Raw genomic sequence first — 18,549 nt, 5'->3', positions numbered from 1 at the left:
TATGCTTTGGTGGTAATCTTGATATCTCTTTGGTAATCACTCGGTGATATTGTCTTGATATGATCAGACTTTAATATCCGTTGGTGAAATGTTCATATGTATCATCGATGTATTTATGATGTTTGGTTACCCATGGACCTTTACGAACATATTACAAAGGGTTCTTATGTTCGTTAATGGGTAACCAACAGATTAGCATGGTTTGGTTTCTACCCTTTGCTAATGGGTAGGGGGTGTAAACGAGCTGGGCTGAACCCGTGCCCACCTAAGCTCGAGCTCTGCTCAGGGGTGGAACCAATGTAGACTTAGCCGTAGCACGGGCTACGGCTCAACCCCGTATTTGCATTCGCAGTGTAATTTTTTTTTTTTTTTTTGGTTTTATACATAAGATACCCCTATACATATACGAGGATACCCCTAAAAAAGATTATGAAACTTGATATTATTTATTAAGCCCAAAACCATTAGTAACTAAGCCCAAATAATTAGTTTTATGATAATTAAGCCCAAATTGTAATAACTAATAAAGCACAAATGACAAAATAATCCATTTGAACAATGCCATGGTTTGTGCGGTCGAAAATATTTTTTTTCATAAGGTAAAAGACGACAATGTAATGGAGCGATTTCAAGCTATGAAAAAAAGAAAAGGAAAAATCTATTAGATATTTGCTTTACTTTATTTATTTATTGTCGTTTTTCTAATATTGTATGATTGCACGGTAAAAAAAATTTTTGGGATACCCTTGATTTAATGGGCTAGTTCCGCCACTGGCTCGGCTTGTCATGTTTTTATGAAGCTCGAGCTCGGCTCGAACTATTTTGAGAACAACCTCAAGCGAGCTAAAAGCTTGGCTCGAGCTCGAGTTCGATAACTAAACGAGCTCTATTTTAGGCTCAAGCTCGGGCTCGTTCGAGCTTTTAACCAAGCCGATAACAAGTAGCTTTCGAGCCTCCAGGCTTGTTTACCCCCCCCCTACCGATGGGTAACAAACGGTTTCCTTTTTCCAATTAACTTCATCTAGAATAACTGATGTCGCTGAACTCGTGGTTTTGTAAAAAAAAAATTGTGGTACCATGATTTTGGTTATCATGAGTCAAAATTGATAAAGTAAAGTTAAAATCATGTAAAAGGTTAGCTTTATCTATGCCACTCTAGGCAGCAAATCTTGTGTAGGGTTGAAAATCATATAAAAGCCATGAAATTTACAAAGTTTTTTATTTGATAAAATGTCGATCTAACTTTACATATTGATGTACTTTTAACAACACAAATAGTAATTTAGCTTTATTACTGTTTCTTATCGTGTATAAAAGTTTAGATGATAATTAAAAAGAATCCTACTTGATGTGATGTGTCTGAATGGGTTTAATGTGAGTAGGTTATAGTTGTTGGGATTTAATCTTGTTTTTAAAATCAAATTTTAGTAGAAAAGAATACCTTTACATTTAGCTTTAACCATACGTATTAAATGGCTATAAAACTCTCCTCTTCTTCCTTACACATCCAATCAAGAAGAGTAATAAGATCAAAGATCAAGAGGAAAGCTAAGTTAGGGTCTAAGAAAAGAAGGGGAAGATATAGCCGGCCTTAATTTTACACCGTAAGAATAGAGAGGCTGCTTCTAGTGAGACCCCGATCTCGATAGTAGTTTTGTATCAAGCCTTGGACATGAGGCACATAACTCTCAGCAAAAAAAGCCGATTAATACATGTACCCCTTGTCTTTCGGCTATCAACACCACTACATGATGCAAGATTAACCGTCTCCCGCTTTTAACGTTATTTTCACGAAATTAGTAAAATAATGTTAAATTAGTTCAATTTCATTTTTGCGCACCCGCGAGCGGAGCGTAAATGATATAAAAGGTAAATAACTTATGTTATAAATAAAAAGTTGTAACAAATAGAAACCCGATTCTGACAAAGAAAGAAAAAGGTCATATTAAGTGTAAATCAAACTAAATTTCATTAAACACCTGAGGTTATATTAGTTAAAGGACTCAGTTGTACACTTGTACAATTGCATTATTACTTGTTCTAACCGCTCTCTGAAGTATAGCCCTTGTTGACCTTCCATGTTAATAAGCTTAAATCGACCCGGGTCACAAACATTAGCCGAAGCCGTGAGACACAACATGTCGCCTTGAGTCACGGCTTGTTTCGACTCAAGGTTCTCCGTGTGTGTCGCGGTTAAGATCAAGCGAGATGCGACTAGAAGTCGAGTGAGACGCATCTGGTGACAAAGAAGGGCATGAGCCACAACCGGAGAAGTGTGGGCCACGGCTGGGGTTCTTGAGCTGCAACTGGAGGTATGTGGTTGGGGCCAAGTCGTAGCTTGGATGCGGATGGTGATGACGAGTCGAAGCTGGGATGCAACTGGAGCTTAGTTAAAGCTGGGATGTGGCTGGAAATTGTTGAGCCGAAGCTTGCACGTTAAGTTTGTTTAATTGAAAGTATTTGAGTCGGGGTCCAATAGAATTTATCGATTGTTTACCTTCTAATGCTCGAGTGTTTGAGTCGGTTTCGACTTACTTGTTTTGCAAGGTAGGAAAGTAGTATATAAATACTCATGTTGGGCTCTAGGTTTTGTATACCCTTATAATCAATTCTTTTGAAGTTCTTATTAATAAAAAGAGTTGCGCAAATTGTGCAACGACTTGAGTTCGGGATCTAGTCATCTAGGTTTAGAGTTGGATTCCAACTTCTCTAATTCAACAAAGCCATACATTGATTATCTTATCTTACCAGTTACGCGGTTTTTATTATGTTAGCAACTTTAGTGGCGCACCTTTTTTTTGAACTGCAAAGATTCCCCCCCCCCCCACCCCCCCACAAATATACACCTCCGAATGATTGAACATTGGTCTCCTCACAAGAGGTAATTCCTGTTGACCACTAGGCCAAAGCCTGAGTGGCAACACTTTAGTGGCGCACCTATATCGTTTGCATGGTGTAACACATATAACATGTTAAACAGGTATGTGTAGGCAAAATAAAAGTTCGAAACTTTGGTAGGCATCAGTGTAACGGACTAACGGGTCATATCGAATTTGAAAAAATAAAATTAAGCGCAACTTAATCCATGTTCGATTACTAATGAATCCATTTCTAGTAGCAGTCAAAAGTTAAGTAAACTAAAAGCCCAATTATCTTTTTTGTTAGCTCAGCAGACCAGCCCCACCGGCCACCAGCCCACCATGCAGGCCTAAATTAGTGGTGCACAAATCGGGTTTTTTTAAAAACCGGGTTTCGGGTAGGATCGGGTTCGGGTATGATCGGGTTTTACAAAATCGGGTTTTTTTAAAAACCGGGTCGGGTCCGGGTCCGGGTTTTCTACCAAAAATGTATAGCCTATATACCCGGGTTCGGGTAGGGTTCGGGTCGGGTTTTATAAAACCCGGGTATTATAATACCCTATTTCCGGGTTCGGGTCCGGTTCGGGTATTAATCGGGTAGGGTTCGGGTATGCATCGGGTTGGGAAAAAACCCGCACCGGGTATTAAAAAAACCCGACCGGAACTATGCTTATAAAATGTATCAAACATAACTCTCACATATAAAACCCGACCGCCTAATTGGTGTGTTGGTATTTGGTAAGACAACATGAAGCCTAATAAAATTTAGGGTAAGACAACATGAAGCCTAAAAAAATTTAGAGATGTTAAGAGGTGTAGAAACGCCCGGTTTGGGCGCAAAACAGTTCGGGTTAAGAACCGGTTTTAGAGTTGAAACCCCCAATCCACCCAAACCGATTAGGATTGGGTTCAAAATCAGTTTAGTGTTTAAACCGGTTTTTAACAAACACTTTCTTTCGTTCCTCCTTGGATTGGATTCAAAACTAGTTTTAGTGTTTAAACCGGTTTTTAACAAACACTTTTTTTCGTTCCTCCAAATACTGATGAAGACCCTATAAAGGAAATAAAAAAAATGCTACCTAAAGTTCAACACTCACCTTCACAACCACGCCATTTTGTAACTCGCAATTTTATGATTGTGCTCGCACAACTTTTATGTGAGCAAGTCCTACTAATACTCTAAACGATGTTTTTGTTTTGTGCATATACAGAATATCAGCCAGCACACGATGTGAAGAAATCCCACTAGTTTATTTTCGATAATAAATAAGTTATTTTAACAAGAAGATATTTGGTTAACCTTATGATCATATAACTAACTATAAGCAACCCAAAACACCCTACTTAATTTATTTTCTTAATACAATAATAACATAAATTTAGCTACTCCTGTCACTTACTTCTAGCGCAATGCAAGAATCACATGTTAAGGGTATAAGGAGTGGTTAGACACTTGAGAGTGGCAAACTAAAAAATTAACCAATCCGAGTGTGTCACGTCAATCCGTGAAAAGTGTTTAAACTATGCTGAAAAGTGTTGGCAATGGTTAGACACTTGTTGAAGTGGTAAACTTTAAAAAAAAAGGAAAAATGTGTGATTGGTTGAGATGGCATGGACCCCACCACAAACACCCCCTCTCTCTCCTTCCTCCCTTCACCGTTGCGGCAACCCTTCACCGATGTTCCTCTCTTCACTGCCCGCTGTGTTCCCACACGGCAAACACCCTTTGCCGCTCAGCTTTGACTACCACTCCGTATACCCTAAGATCTAAATATCTAATAACCATAAGTGGACCCTTGTTGCATTTCCAATTGAAGTACTTAGGGGACTAGGGGTGGTTCACTAGTGATAGAATCTATCACTCCCACTATCCAATCAAGTCATGCCATGTGCACAACCAATATTCTATCACTAGTGATAGAAATGTAGAGGGGGTGGTATCACTAGTGATGGTATCACAACCTTTTTTATTTATTCCATCAGTGTACAACTCCTCAGCACTAGAGTACAACCCACCATACACAAAGTTGCAAAGTTCAACGCGTGACCACCACAACGCGTTAACTCTTCCACGCGTGGTGGATTGAGTGGCGGCGGTGTATAACGCCGTGGTAGAATTCATCACGGAAGAAAACGAAGCCCACCCCGGGTCCTCTTATGACCCACTATAAGATATGATTTTCATAGTCCATTGAAGTACAAAAGAGCAAAGGCATCAACTCAAAAGAAAGCATGATAACACTATAGCCCAAAACATCACAAGATTTTAAAATCAACTAAACATTTAAAGAAAATTCCTGTAACTTATCCCAAAATCTTGAAAATTCAACATGTTTTCAAGAAACATAGCAAGAATTTGATGAACATAACCAAAACAAACAAAAATGCAACTTTTAACCTCTCTAGTTTATACCATGAAAAATATGCAAAAAAACCAACAAAAAAAAAATTGAACTTTTTTACCAGTTGACCGCTCAATCGTTGAGTCGTTGACCATTCAATCCTGGTCCTCTTCTGGAGCAGGAAGATTGAGATCAATCATATCCGAACACGATGGAGCCGCATGACCCATGGCCGCATAATGATCCATCGACCCGTTAATAAAATGAGACCGTTTGTGACCACCTAAAGCTTGCCCCGATTTAAACATCCTGAAACAAATCGGGCATTCGTGCCCTTTGATCTTTTTCACCTTCGTTGTTTTCTTATCGTATTTCGCCTTTCGAGTATGTGCAAAGTCACCTTCTAAACTGTTTTCGCCACTGTCGTGTTTTGACCCGACCGTATTGTTCTTTTTGTGACACGGTCTATGCCCGCCAAGCCCTTGAAACGACGTAAAAACCTTGTTGCAGTTCAAGCATTCGTACTTGTTTCGTTTCTTATTCGGCCCCTCGCGTTCTAATTCAGGAGTATATGAATCATCATCATCGCGAACTCTTTTTTTCAAATACGCGAATTCTCTAAACAAATTCCTTCTTATTTCGAGCTTCTGTTCGTAAGTCAGTTCTTGCGTTTTATCGAATACCCGTTTCGACTTCTTGTTCGGGTCACCGTATCGAAGCAATTCCTCAACCGAAATGTCGGATTCGACTTTTCTAGCAGTAAGATTCTCGAATTGAACACTATCGGCATCCAAACCGCCACTTGATTTCTTACTGATTCTTTCAACCGAAGACGATTTCGTCTCGAGAACAGCAGAGTTATTGTCCGACGATTCGACAACCGAATTCACACCGGCCCAATTCGCGGAATCTTTTGACAACATCATCAAACACATAGCAACTTCTTCTTGATCAAGCTCATCAGTCTCAGAAACAGAAGATGACCCATAATTGTAATTACTATTATTACTATCATTATTGGTTAATGCCACATTTAAAGAGTAAGGTTTGATAACAACCTTTTTGTACCTCTTGGTCTTGGATCTTGTCACACGGGTCGGGTCTTGAAACTCGGGTTCTTCAGTGTCGGAATGGCTATCGATGATCAGCTTATCATCTTGTTCAAGATTCTCACTGGTCCAAGAATGATCATAATCCTTAAAGTTTCTATCTTTTTCAGAATGACAAGCCATATGACCACATAAAGCTTTTAAAGATTGAAACCCTTTACCACATTGCTTACAAATCTTCTCATTTGGGAACGCGAATGTCGAAGAACCAATCGTAGAACCGACCGCTCTCCAAGTCTTTCTCGGGTTCTCTCTCAACCCGTAAGCACTCGGGTTCCCGTTATCCATTCCATTTCCATCAATCAACAAAGACGAAAACTTCTCATCGGACTCCGATGAGTTTGCTGCGGTGGCTGCCGCAGCAGCGATCACATGAGACCTCATGTGACCACCAAGTGACTTCCCACTTGGGTACTTCTTATCACACAACTTACACACAAATCTCAGTTCATCATGCTCATCCTCCATTATTACAAGATCAAGATTCGATTAAACAGTAAATTCAAGACTCACCCTGCTACATTTGCTGAAGTTTTTCTTTGAGGCATTACATCAAACATGTTGTGGGCGTGAAACTCAAAAGCGATCAAGGATCGAATTTAAACGAAATTGAAGTGAGAGCATCAAAGGGGTTGATTTGAATTGGGGGAAATTGAGAAATGTGAGATTAAATTGGGGGAAGTGAAGATGAGAGCCTAAAAGAATGGATCGAAATCCATAATTAAGTGAGTTGTGTGTGATAATGGGAATTGAATGAGACCCGAAATATAAAAGGGAATGAAGAAGAGATCAAAGAGAGTGGAAGACTGGTTCCTGTAGAGGATGAGAATTTCATGCATGGAAGGAAGCAAAGTAGTAAAAGAAGAATAAGGGGTGGCATGTGTAATCACCAGAGTTGAATTCGTTGATTTCATCTTATGGTCAATATTTTGTTAGATCTAAATCAAATAGACATGGGAATTTGTTGATATATATTATGTGTTTTAAGTTTTTATATTATTATTTTGTGGAAGAAAAATACAAACATTTATAACAATATCGTAACCATAACTGTGATGTTAGTTAATGGATAATTATAACCATAACTGATTGGTTTTGGCGAGTTTGGTTAATTGATTTTAATGGTTATAGTGGGACGGTTAACCGTGAGTTTATGTCTAGCTATAAATAACTCAAAAAAAAAAAAAAAAAAAGACTATGGAATAAATTGTTGTTACACTTTTGTATTTAGCAATGTATTGCATACTATTAAGGTATACATATAATTTATAATATTGTTATCGAACATTTAAACAAAATGATATGATAAAAACAATAAATTCAAACAAAATGATATGATATAACCCATAAATTTTAACAAACGTTTAACCAACATCAAATATTGAAAAATGGTGAAAAGTCCAAATTCTAACAAATATTTTACTACAATTTGGTTCGGTTCGGTTATGATGGGTATGAAAACATTGGTAACCATAGCTGACCCACTACTTTCGGTTTTCAAAAAAACAATTGACTGACCCACCGATTTTTTATTTGTGTCGGTTTTATTGGTTAATTCGGTTATGAGTCGATTAATTCGGTTTTTTCACACCCCTACAATACTGTCACGGCCCCCGACCCGGTTTGACTCGTTTCAGGAGCCGCGGGACAGAAATCCCGTGATATTTATTTATGTGATTTTAGCAGCGGAAATTTTAACATCAGGATCGTTGTAAAGCTAAAACTTTTCCCGATTATTTTATTTCACAATTCGGGATAAACCCCGTTAATTTACAATGCATAAGTTTTAGTGATAAATCCTTATTTCAAAACATATTTCTTTATTTTATACTGAGCCACTATTTTAAGCTTGAAATGCTCCTCAGCACTTTTCCTGATTTACAGTAGATCACCTGAAACATGTTTGAAAAAGGTTTTGTCAGCGGGGAAATACTGAGTGAATCATTCATTTTACTGAAAAGACACATTTATTATAATTCACAGTGTTAAGATCTTTTACGCATGTTTCTGATATCAACCAACTACCCACAGTATTTGTCACTCGACCGGATCTGTGACAGTGGTCATATCACCATTGGCTGCCCCAATGAATGACGTAAATCAATTAAATTAGGTTCGCCCACCTAAAATGATTTAAACTGTAGTAATGTGCACAATACCCCACATACTGGCTGTAATTTGGTGATTACATCAACTTAATCACTGTAATTACAATTCTGAAAATAATTTGGAGTATTGTAAAACAGTTGATAAAAAGAGAATGACTCACAAACTGTGAGAAAAGAGTTTATAAATGTGACACCTGTGTCACTTCAACCATCAAACAAATGCCAAACCAAGGAAATATTGTATTTCATACTTGGGATTTGTATAAATATGTGTATGCTTTGCACATATCAATTCTTGTTCAATTTCATACTCTACAACGCTTTCTGGAGAATTATACGCAAACTGGTGCATAAACGTACTCAGTTTAATGCGACAAATACTCCGGGAGACCATCATACACTTAACATACCTTAAATAACCTTTACATAACTTAGAAATAAGTTTTGAAGGCATTGGTATGGCAAAAACAAGTTAATTCGCTTACAGGGACTAAACTTGACAAACTGCGAAAGTATGCCAATTTGAACTGTAACGAACATTCCGGAACATGTCCATAAGTTAAACATACAATATATATCCTTTACATAGCTTAGAAATAGGCTTTGAGGGGTTTGGTATGCTAAAACAAACTTTTGGATCATTCAGGGGCTAAAAGTGTCAAAAAGTGCACAAGTTTGCACTTTCGCGCATAACCTACGTTCTGAATACATCCGGACATCCGAAAATTTATGTAAGCATTATAATATTATGCCTTAGTGTTTGGCATGAGAAAAATCCATTCGTCGCGTCATTTGGATCATCTTTCGCGCTTATGCGCATTCCGTCGTAATTAAGCGAACATCGCGATCGTACGGCCAAACGAACCGACATCTGGAATATTTTTGAGCATATTTCAAGTCCCCTACACTTTAACTTCATCTTAGAGCCTTGAAATGAGGTTAACGAGGCTTAAACGTGCCAAAAATGGGCCAAAATACGTGTTTCTGAAGTGCAGGGACCAAAATTGAAAATTCTGGTCTGGGAACCTTAGGCGGGGCGCGTAAGGATTTGCCAAATCCTTAGGCGGGCCGCGTGAACATGTCTGACAGAAGATTTTGCATTTAATGCAGAATCTGGCCTTTCGTTCGATCAAGGGGCGATGCCTTTTCACCCAACGAAGAGCCAAGGGTCAAGTTCACTGAACTTATCCACTTGGACACATGTACGCACGAGATCAAGGCACGATATTCGATAAAACGATCCTAACGGTTCCACTTTTCCTATAAATACCCCCCCCCTTTAGTGTAAAATTCACAAAATCAGATCTTAGAGCTCTAAGTTGAAACCATTGTTTCATACCTGAGCTATTTGGTCTTGATTAGCACTCGGGGACCCTCCGTAAGTCTTCTTTCGCTCTTTTATTCGCTTTTCGAGTCCGAAAGTCAACGTTTTGTTGACTTTCTGCATTGACCAGCTATTGGTCAATGTGAAGTTCATGGAACTTCATAACGTGAGCGTGATCACGATGGTTATGGTCCATAGTGACCATACCTACTGATTACCACGTTATCTAGGCTCAGTGACGAGTCGTAGTTTCGGCCAAAATGCGCATTCTTGCGTATTTTGTAACCAAACTACTCGTGGGCATCAAAGCCGTTTGTTTTGATGCCAAACCTGTTTCTAAACTTAGTTAAGCATGTTCTAACATGCTTAGCTCGTCACTTTTAGTTTAGTGCTTATATAGGGTCGTAAGGTAAGCGATTTAAACCATCGCTTATACTTTCGAACCCGACCCATTTGGTCGGTCATTAGGACCCGACCAAACACATTAGGTGACCATAGCTATAACCTTCCGAGGTTATACCGTGTGGTCGCAATGTTAGGCGTTCCGAACGCGTTCTACGCGAACGACGCGTTAGGGTAGCATAAGCTACCTAAACGGGTCGTGATGGACCGTAAGCACTTAGATTAGGTTTCATTTTAGTATGTAGGCTTTGCTAAGCCATATTACACGAGTCTCCATACTCGTTTGGTTTACGAACCCGCGTACTGTCCGATCCTTCCGATTTGGTCCGGTATATTAACATAAGCTACCTATTAGGTGCCGTTGATATTCCGTGATCTTTAGCATTATCCGGTTATTATACAAGGAATCCAAAGCAATCTCAGGTGAGTACATTGAACCCCATCTTTTACATGTTTTCGAGGAGTCAATGTGAGTACATTGAACCCCTCTTTTACTATTTTCCAAACTGTTTTGGGGTGAAGCATGTGTACCTATCTGTTATTTTCATGATTTCAAAGTATAATTGATTATGCATGTTAGTATTTATCTTTTGACAAACTAAATGACTATCTATGGTTTAAACACTGATTTCTCAAAGATTACAAAAGTAATTGTTGGAATAGTACTTATTTTGTTCACCAGACCGATTGGTAGTATGATATAGCGCTATAGGACTAGACACCCCATTCCTGTTGTCATGGAATGTCTGAAACCAATTTGTTTCTCCATCCAAATAGGGATTTCCTTTGTGGTATCCTTATAGTCTCAAAGGTGTAGTTTGATGCACTAGGTCTGAATGAATTCTTAAATCGCACCTTTAAAGTATATTTTGATATACTCCCAAAAAGTATAGTTTGATATACTCTCATGTGTGGTGTTGTACAAGAACCAACATATATTTTGTAATCATCCAAAGCATATTTTGATATGTTACTTACAAAACTAAAACATAGTTTAAATGTGTTATTTATAAATCCAAGGTATACTTGTAATATACTACTGAAAACTATTATTTTGAACAACCAAAGTATATTTAATATACTATCTATCAAACGATTTGGTTTTGGTTAGTGTTTGGATAACGGAACGAGTGTAATGTGATGAAAACATGGTAGATACGCCGCTGGTACTTCTTATATATAAGTGTTTTCATTGCATTACATACCGTGGCGTTATTTAGTACACTTGGGTTAACAATATTGGAACTGAAATATATTTTAATATATTACTTATTCAACTTTCTTAAAACCAAGGTATATTTTATATATACCATAAACGTTTTATTTAAAACATTGTTTTTCAAACAAACTTAACTTATACAAACTCATTTTACATGGTTATTCAGTTAACCATACATTATTCTCTCATTTATACATATCATCTGATCCTATCGTTTGTCAAATGATTTACAAGACAAAGCAAAAATACGAGGTTCATGACTAAACATTTTCTCAAACTCAAGTCATGAACTCCGTTTTCACAAAACCTATGTATCTCACAGGCATTTTTATGCTGACGTACCTATTTTTACACATGTTTCAGGTGCTGTCTTGAGATGATTGTTGATGCATGCTACATTTAGGATGGACTCGTGCCTTAGCAACTTTAAAACTTGGAAGATCATAGTTGTACTTATGTGATTGTAATAGAACAACGAGTTCATTTAATCAATAAAACAATATTTAAATTTCCATGTGTTATGAAACAATGATTCTGTTACAACACTCCCCGACGTTTCCGCCACGTTTTGTATGTTCTACGTGGTCGGGGTGTGACAGAAAAGTTGGTATCAGAGCTCATGGTTATAGGGAATTAGGTTATTAGTAATGCTTTGACCTAGTCTATAACCTTCCTAGGACCCTAACGCGAGTTTACTTGCGTTTAGTCATAAAACAACACCGTCACCTATCCTTAGGCGACGACCGCAACAAGAACATAAATTTCAAAACCGCTTTGAAAACTAATCATCTGTTCTAGGTTGATTGATTACTAGGTTTTGAACCCTCTGTTATAAGGTTTTGAACCCCTTTGAATTTTCAAAACTCTCGTCAAAGTTGGTCTAAATATTGTGAACACATGCAAACTGGAAGGGTGGGTGCCTGTACCCTGAGTTTTCTGTCTAAGGCTAGAGTGTTCGTACAAATCCACATAATCGGACCAGTCACTCTTACCTGGGAACTCTTGGGGTGAGTGTCCACTTATAGGCGAGCATGTCTTCGCGATACATTATTTTGACCTATTTGCTTTGATTAATCACCAGGTCGTTTGTTGCTTTGTAGTAACAGACAGACGGCCACTATCCTTGCTTTCATCAGATTTGTTTCATCTCATTCTTTTCGTCTAATTCTCTCACTCATTTCCTCTCATGTTTCCTCTTTTAGAATGCCTCCTCGACGTGACAATCAGATGGCGAATGCCGAACTGGCGGAAATCATCGCGCAACAAATGGCTGCTGCCTTCCCAATTCTTTATGCTCAAATAACTCAAGCCATCAACAACAACAACAATGCTCCATGCAATTTCAAGATTTTTAACTCAGCTAAACCGCTCAAGTTCAATGGTTCTGAGGGAGCAACTGGGCTTATTCAATGGTTCGAGAGCATTGAGAATACTTTCCGTCACGTTCAGTGTCCTGAAAATCGCAAGGTCGAGTTTTCTTCGAGTGTGTTTCAGAAGAGGGCTCTTACATGGTGGAACGGGGTTATGAGAGACCGCGGTGCAGAGGTTGCATTAGCACAGACTTGGGCCGAGCTTAGGGCTCTTATGATGAAGGAGTTCTGTCCTCGTCATGAGCTTAGGGCTCTAGAAAGGGAATTTGATGATTTAAAGCAAGACAGTGGGGAACATCGAGCCTATACTGATCGCTATGAGGAATTGAGCTTGTTATGCCCTACTATGGTTACGCCTCTGGATAAGGCGATTGAGAAATACATTGATGGGCTTCCTGACGTAGTTCAGGACATCGTTACTGGCAGCAACCCTACTACTGTCAGACAAGCCATTGAATTGGCTGCCACTCTGACTGAATCCCAAATCAGGAAGCGCAAGCTGTTTCGGAAGGGCGACCTAAGACCATCTGACAAGACTGCTCATGTGGAACCAAAGGAAGAAAGTGCTGAGGTGTCCAAGAAGAAAAAGCGCAAAGCCTCTCAAAGCTACGCTGTAACTGCTCAAGACAAACAAGTTGCACCAAACCAGCCAACACAACCTCGTAAAAGACAAAACTATGTTGGTACTGCACCGTTGTGCAACAAATGCAACCGTCATCATCTAGAGCAAGAGCAGTGTCACAAATGTACCCACTGTGGGCGGTTGGGACATTTGATCAATGTTTGTCGTTATGCAAATCAAGCTGCTGCAAACCCTGCTGCTGTTCAAGCACGGTTCCCTCCAGGGTCATGTTATAACTGTGGTGACCTTACCCACTACAGGAACAATTGCCCAAGGCTTGTTAACATACCTCCAGCGCGTGGACGAGTGTTCAACATCAATGAGGCAAACATGAACAATGAGGCAGCAGTGAACAATTAGTGTTTTGTATTTCCTTAGTTGCTATCTTTTGACACTTCAAGACAAATCCGTTGCCACATAAATAAAGATTTGTTGTTTTTATTTCTGCAAAATTTATGCGTTTGTGTGAATGCTTGATGCAACTTTATGATGTCAGCCCAACGACAAACTACTCGTATGGTTCTGTCATATTATGATCACTTGTGATCTCCCCAAGAACCTTAAACTCTCGTTTCTTTTAAGAAACAAAGTCAAACACTTATTGAGAATCCCTCTATCTTTATAGATAGATCTTCATAAATCGTTAAAGTGCCAAATGAAATCCATAGGTTGGATTCCTAGTGTGCCTTAATATCCATACCTAAGGATAACAAAATAAAGAATCAAGTTAACTAAATTTGTGCTTATGTATTTTCTTACATGTTTTGTGGTTGTATGTGATCCATCCAAATCCTCATAGAATCTTTCATATCTTCATACGAGAGATTCATAATGGGATATCCAAAGATACTATCTTAAACCCTTAATGGATTTCAACAGTGTAGTTAAGTCCCTCGGGTTATAAAGTATTATTCTATAATTGGACCTCTTGAAAGGTCTGCTCACTACAAGAAAACTGGGTTTTTAGTACGCGCAAAAGCGTCCTAAAATGCTATTTTATAGGACCTTTAATTTAATAGGACCAACGGTAAAAGCGTTTCATGTAAAGGGGTCGTAATAAGTCCCGGAACTAAAAAGGCATCCTAACATCTCAAATAAGATTACGAAACCAATTTTATGGTCGCGTAATATGTTTTTGAACAACTAAAATAGTGTCCTAATAAAAACATATTAGGACACTTTTACGATGTTCTATCATGTGTTTACATACTTTTAATCTTTTGATACACTTACTAGCGTCCTTAGAAATTAATTAATAAGACCCTTATAATGTAACATTATAGCTAATTTAGTACCAAGAAAAGAGTCCTAATATACCAAATAAGATTATGAAACTAATTTTATGGTCGCACAATATGTCTATAGACAACATAAATAGCATCCTAAAAAGAACATATTAGGACACTTTTACAATGTTCTAATATGTGATTACCTACTTTTAATCTTTTGATACACATACAAGCGTCCTTAAAAATTAATTTATAGGACTCTTATGATGTAACGTTATAGCTACTTTAATATCAAGAAAATGGTCCTAATATCCCAAATAAGATTATAAAACCAATTTTATAAACAGACCATCAACATATAACATCCTAATAGTTATTGTATAACATCAACTAATGAAAGAATCATTATATTTCAAATAAGCATGTTCATAACAAAAACACTAACCATAAATAAGTTATAACATTATCTAACATAAAGTCTTAACATTTAACAAATAAATTAAAAGCAATTAAATAAATAAGAAGCATAAAATCTTGAGCCATCATGCGTCCTCAATCCTCATGGACTACCTATAAATAAACCATTCATGTATAAGCATTAAGTTCCATGATATTAAAATTATTTGTATCACAAATTTAACAAATACATACCGAGATGAATGGATAGGGCCATGCGATGGATGCACCAATTCTTGATAATCTTGCTCGACATCGACATCAGAACCATGGATATACTCTACATCTATATCTTTCTCGCTAGTATACATTGATTTCTTTTTCTTTGTTTTGTCCCTCTCTGCTAGACTTCTCAAAGATTTAGCAATATTTTTCAATCCCAAAGCTTGTAATTTTTTTTTTTGGTTCTCTTGAATCTTGACATTCTACTATTTTCATAAGCATTCATACGTCTTTTGGAGCTTTGTCCTTGCATACTTTTATCTTCCATTACTGGTGTACACAAAAAAAGAAAAATCTCATTAAATCATTCATAAAAGGCCAAATAAATAAGAAATAAAGATTTATAAAAGAAAGATATAAGAATAAAAACTAAAAATAAAATACATATCTTTTAACAAAGTAGTTACAAATGGTTACCAGAACCAAGAATTGATATTGTAGTGTTTTACTATTTTTGCTTAAATCTATTCATGTCCTTCATAATATAATATAATAGCATTATATATATGTGCATATTGCTACTAAAACCAAAATAACGTGCATGAAAAAATGTAACAATATATATTTGGTCTTCTTTTTTGGTATACTATATGTTATAACATGTTATACATAGGTTGGTTTAAAAACTGGATATATTTTAGGCTTTTAGAAAGTAGCAAGAACATGAAAATGCATTGATGAATGAGCAAACATAATAACTAACGACAACATATGTATAAGGCTATGGATGATATGGTACTCTTTGATGACCATTAACAATAGATGATACTTGATGCATAAAACAAGAACTCTACAATATGATTAGATAATTAATGTTTCTTTCTCCTTTATCAGATATGAAAAGCTAGAAAACCAACAGGAAAACTGGGATTCAGTTGGTAACCACTAGGACAAGTCAAAGTAGAGGTGGGGGTGGGAACCGGTTTTATACAATGGGAACCTCGAACTAGTACTAACCGGTTTGGTTCGGAACCGGGTTGGGCAAAAAAAAACTGGTTTTTTTAACCGGTTTCAGACATCAAGAACACCAACCAGTCTACAAACCGCCCGTTCGGTTCTAAAGCTGGTTTTTTATACACCTCTACATCAAAGTAATGAAATTTTAGATATTGGTTGGCCAGTCTACCAACATTTTGTTATCCTTTTTATATATATAATGTTTTAAAATAAAGATTTAAAATGAACTGACTCATACAATTAACATATACTAAAAAAGTGATCCATCATAAAAAAAAGTAAGCACACAACACAGGTTAAATACTAAATTACTAGACTAGCAAGCCAACAAAAAAATACAGAGCAAATACTAATCAACAGAAATTAGAACATACCTAAAACTTCTCAACTGAGAACCTAGTCAAGTTGTACCCTGTGAATACTTTTTCTTATATGTGGTTGTTCTGTCCAAAGATATTTGCAACCTCCAATAAATGAGACTCACTGTGATGACAACTTCATATCTTCTTAAATTATACACAGATGACCAGTAATATTAAAATGATAAATAATCAAAACAAGCTAGATAAAGGATATAGGTTCATAAAACTTTTCAGCAAGTGGAGAAACTAATTACTGTTATGAGCAAATATATTTCACTTAATCCAATAAAAAAGGGTAATGTACTCGCTATGAACATTTATATAGTTGCAAAAATAAACACAAAATATACTACAAGAAAATAATACCTTAAGACTTAAGATACTATTGCAAGTGTCCGTATGTATTCCATGAAATGCTCATCAGCACAATCAGTTCCAAGATTTTTAAGTAAACTGATCAAATAATCCAAGTTCATGGAGTGAAAATGCATATCAAAATAGCATAGTGTAAAATCAATATATCTAAGCATCATGTTACATACAACAATAACTATGTCACTTAAATCTTCTTCTCAAACCTAACTGTAATATCTGAAAACATGACCAAATTAGTTTGACAACAATAACTTTTATAGACAAACAAAATTAACTAGAAATTAAGTTCTAGTAGACCTATAAGATCCGAACTAGGGATGAGCTCGGTACCAACCGGTACCAAAAATACCTGATTCGGTACCAGTACGGAGCGGTATTTGAAAGTAAAAACCAGATGTCGAAAACACTAAATGTCCTACCAAAAATCGAGTCAGTTCAGAAAATTCTGTGTGGATTCCGAACCAGTACCCGGTACCATTTGCTCATCTCTACCGAACAAAAAAACCACATCATTATTTAATTTAAAATTAACAAAATAAAAACTCACAGCATATACATGTCATTTATAGTACATTTGAGGCTAAACAATTAATGTCTAAGACCGTGGGGTATGGTGGGGCTTGGGTTGGGGGCATGAGTTGACACGTGGAGTCTAAGAAGAAGTGCAATCTATTAATAAACAAGAAGCCATTAGCAATCGATTAACAAACTATAACAATTAAATGTGACAATCTATAAAGTTCTACACAAACCAGTAGATTAATTAACAAACAATTAGTCAATAACAACTAACAATATGTCACAATTGGTAATTAAGAGTCTGTGTCATATAACTTTTTACCTTATTAAATCGATGAAGCCAGAAGCCAGAAGCGCAGATGAGTAATCGCCTATTACAGAGGAAAAAAAGGAAATGGTTGAAAAATCATATTCCAAAGGACGATTGAACTTCAAAAGAAGACTATTGTGCTTCCGAAGTTAACGATTCCTTGATTTTAATTCAGTAAAGCCGTGTGAAAAGGTCCATCTGCTGAAAACTCAATGCATGAATCATGATTTGTGAAAACATAATTCTATCCAGACCCTATCAATACAAAGTGACGAACATGAGATAGGGTTTAAATCTGGCAGAAACCGAACTGGTCTTCTGTGAGGCTGACCAAATCTAAATACAGTCATCTTGAAACCCTAGAAATTGAGATGACGAATCAATTGAATCAAAGCAAAACTAAAGAGAGATATCAGTAACAGAAGAGACAAAGTTCAAGTTGTGGATTCTGAATTTATTTTGAAATAAGCAGCAAGGTAAAAGTGGTTGATTTTGAGAGAAGTGATAAGCGGGCAAAGTGAAAGGGTGGGATTTTTAGGGTTTGAGATATTTTGGGAGGAGCGGGAGGTTGAAAGTGATGAAATAGTTGCGGGAATTATAATTTTTAAGGGTTGAAATTGAAGAAATCCTTAGGGGGTGTGGTTCGATAATTACTTGTGATCGGAAAGCTAAAATCCTCGAATGAGTCGAGCTTTATCGAGTTCGAGCCTAAAATATGATTAACTATTATCCATTGTGATATATTATAAGTCTTCAATCCTTAAT

General features: G+C 37.0%; 1 protein-coding gene and 1 long non-coding RNA gene across 3 annotated transcripts; both read right to left on the bottom strand.

Annotated features, from left to right (window-relative positions):
- Positions 1-5,141: 5,141 nt before the first annotated feature.
- LOC110895692 (zinc finger protein ZAT4) lies at positions 5,142-7,267 on the bottom strand. Its single transcript, XM_022143015.2, has one exon. It carries the CDS (start codon positions 6,775-6,777, stop codon positions 5,356-5,358), a length of 1,422 nt encoding a protein of 473 aa, XP_021998707.1. The 5' UTR covers positions 6,778-7,267; the 3' UTR covers positions 5,142-5,355.
- A 7,744-nt stretch (positions 7,268-15,011) lies between these two features.
- Positions 15,012-18,346, bottom strand: LOC110897029. Of its 2 annotated transcripts, XR_004873778.1 has the most exons (4): positions 17,797-18,346; positions 16,593-17,033; positions 15,235-15,531; positions 15,012-15,153 (listed from the first exon to the last, which is right to left on the bottom strand). It is a non-coding gene; the product is annotated as an uncharacterized LOC110897029 (long non-coding RNA). The 2 variants fall into 2 exon arrangements; XR_002568378.2 differs by having other exon boundaries at positions 16,593-18,346.
- Between the last annotated feature and the right edge of the window lie 203 nt (positions 18,347-18,549).

This window comes from Helianthus annuus, chromosome 12, assembly GCF_002127325.2.
Source record: "Helianthus annuus cultivar XRQ/B chromosome 12, HanXRQr2.0-SUNRISE, whole genome shotgun sequence".
Classification (NCBI taxonomy): Eukaryota; Viridiplantae; Streptophyta; class Magnoliopsida; order Asterales; family Asteraceae; genus Helianthus; species Helianthus annuus.
The sequence above is the reverse complement of the archived record's forward strand: the minus strand, read 5'-3'. Positions and strand labels throughout refer to the sequence as shown.

Bases quoted from the DNA above. Each gene is read 5' to 3' on its own strand.
- LOC110895692 (XM_022143015.2), bottom strand. From the start codon at position 6,777: ATGGAGGATGAGCATGATGAACTGAGATTTGTGTGTAAGTTGTGTGAT.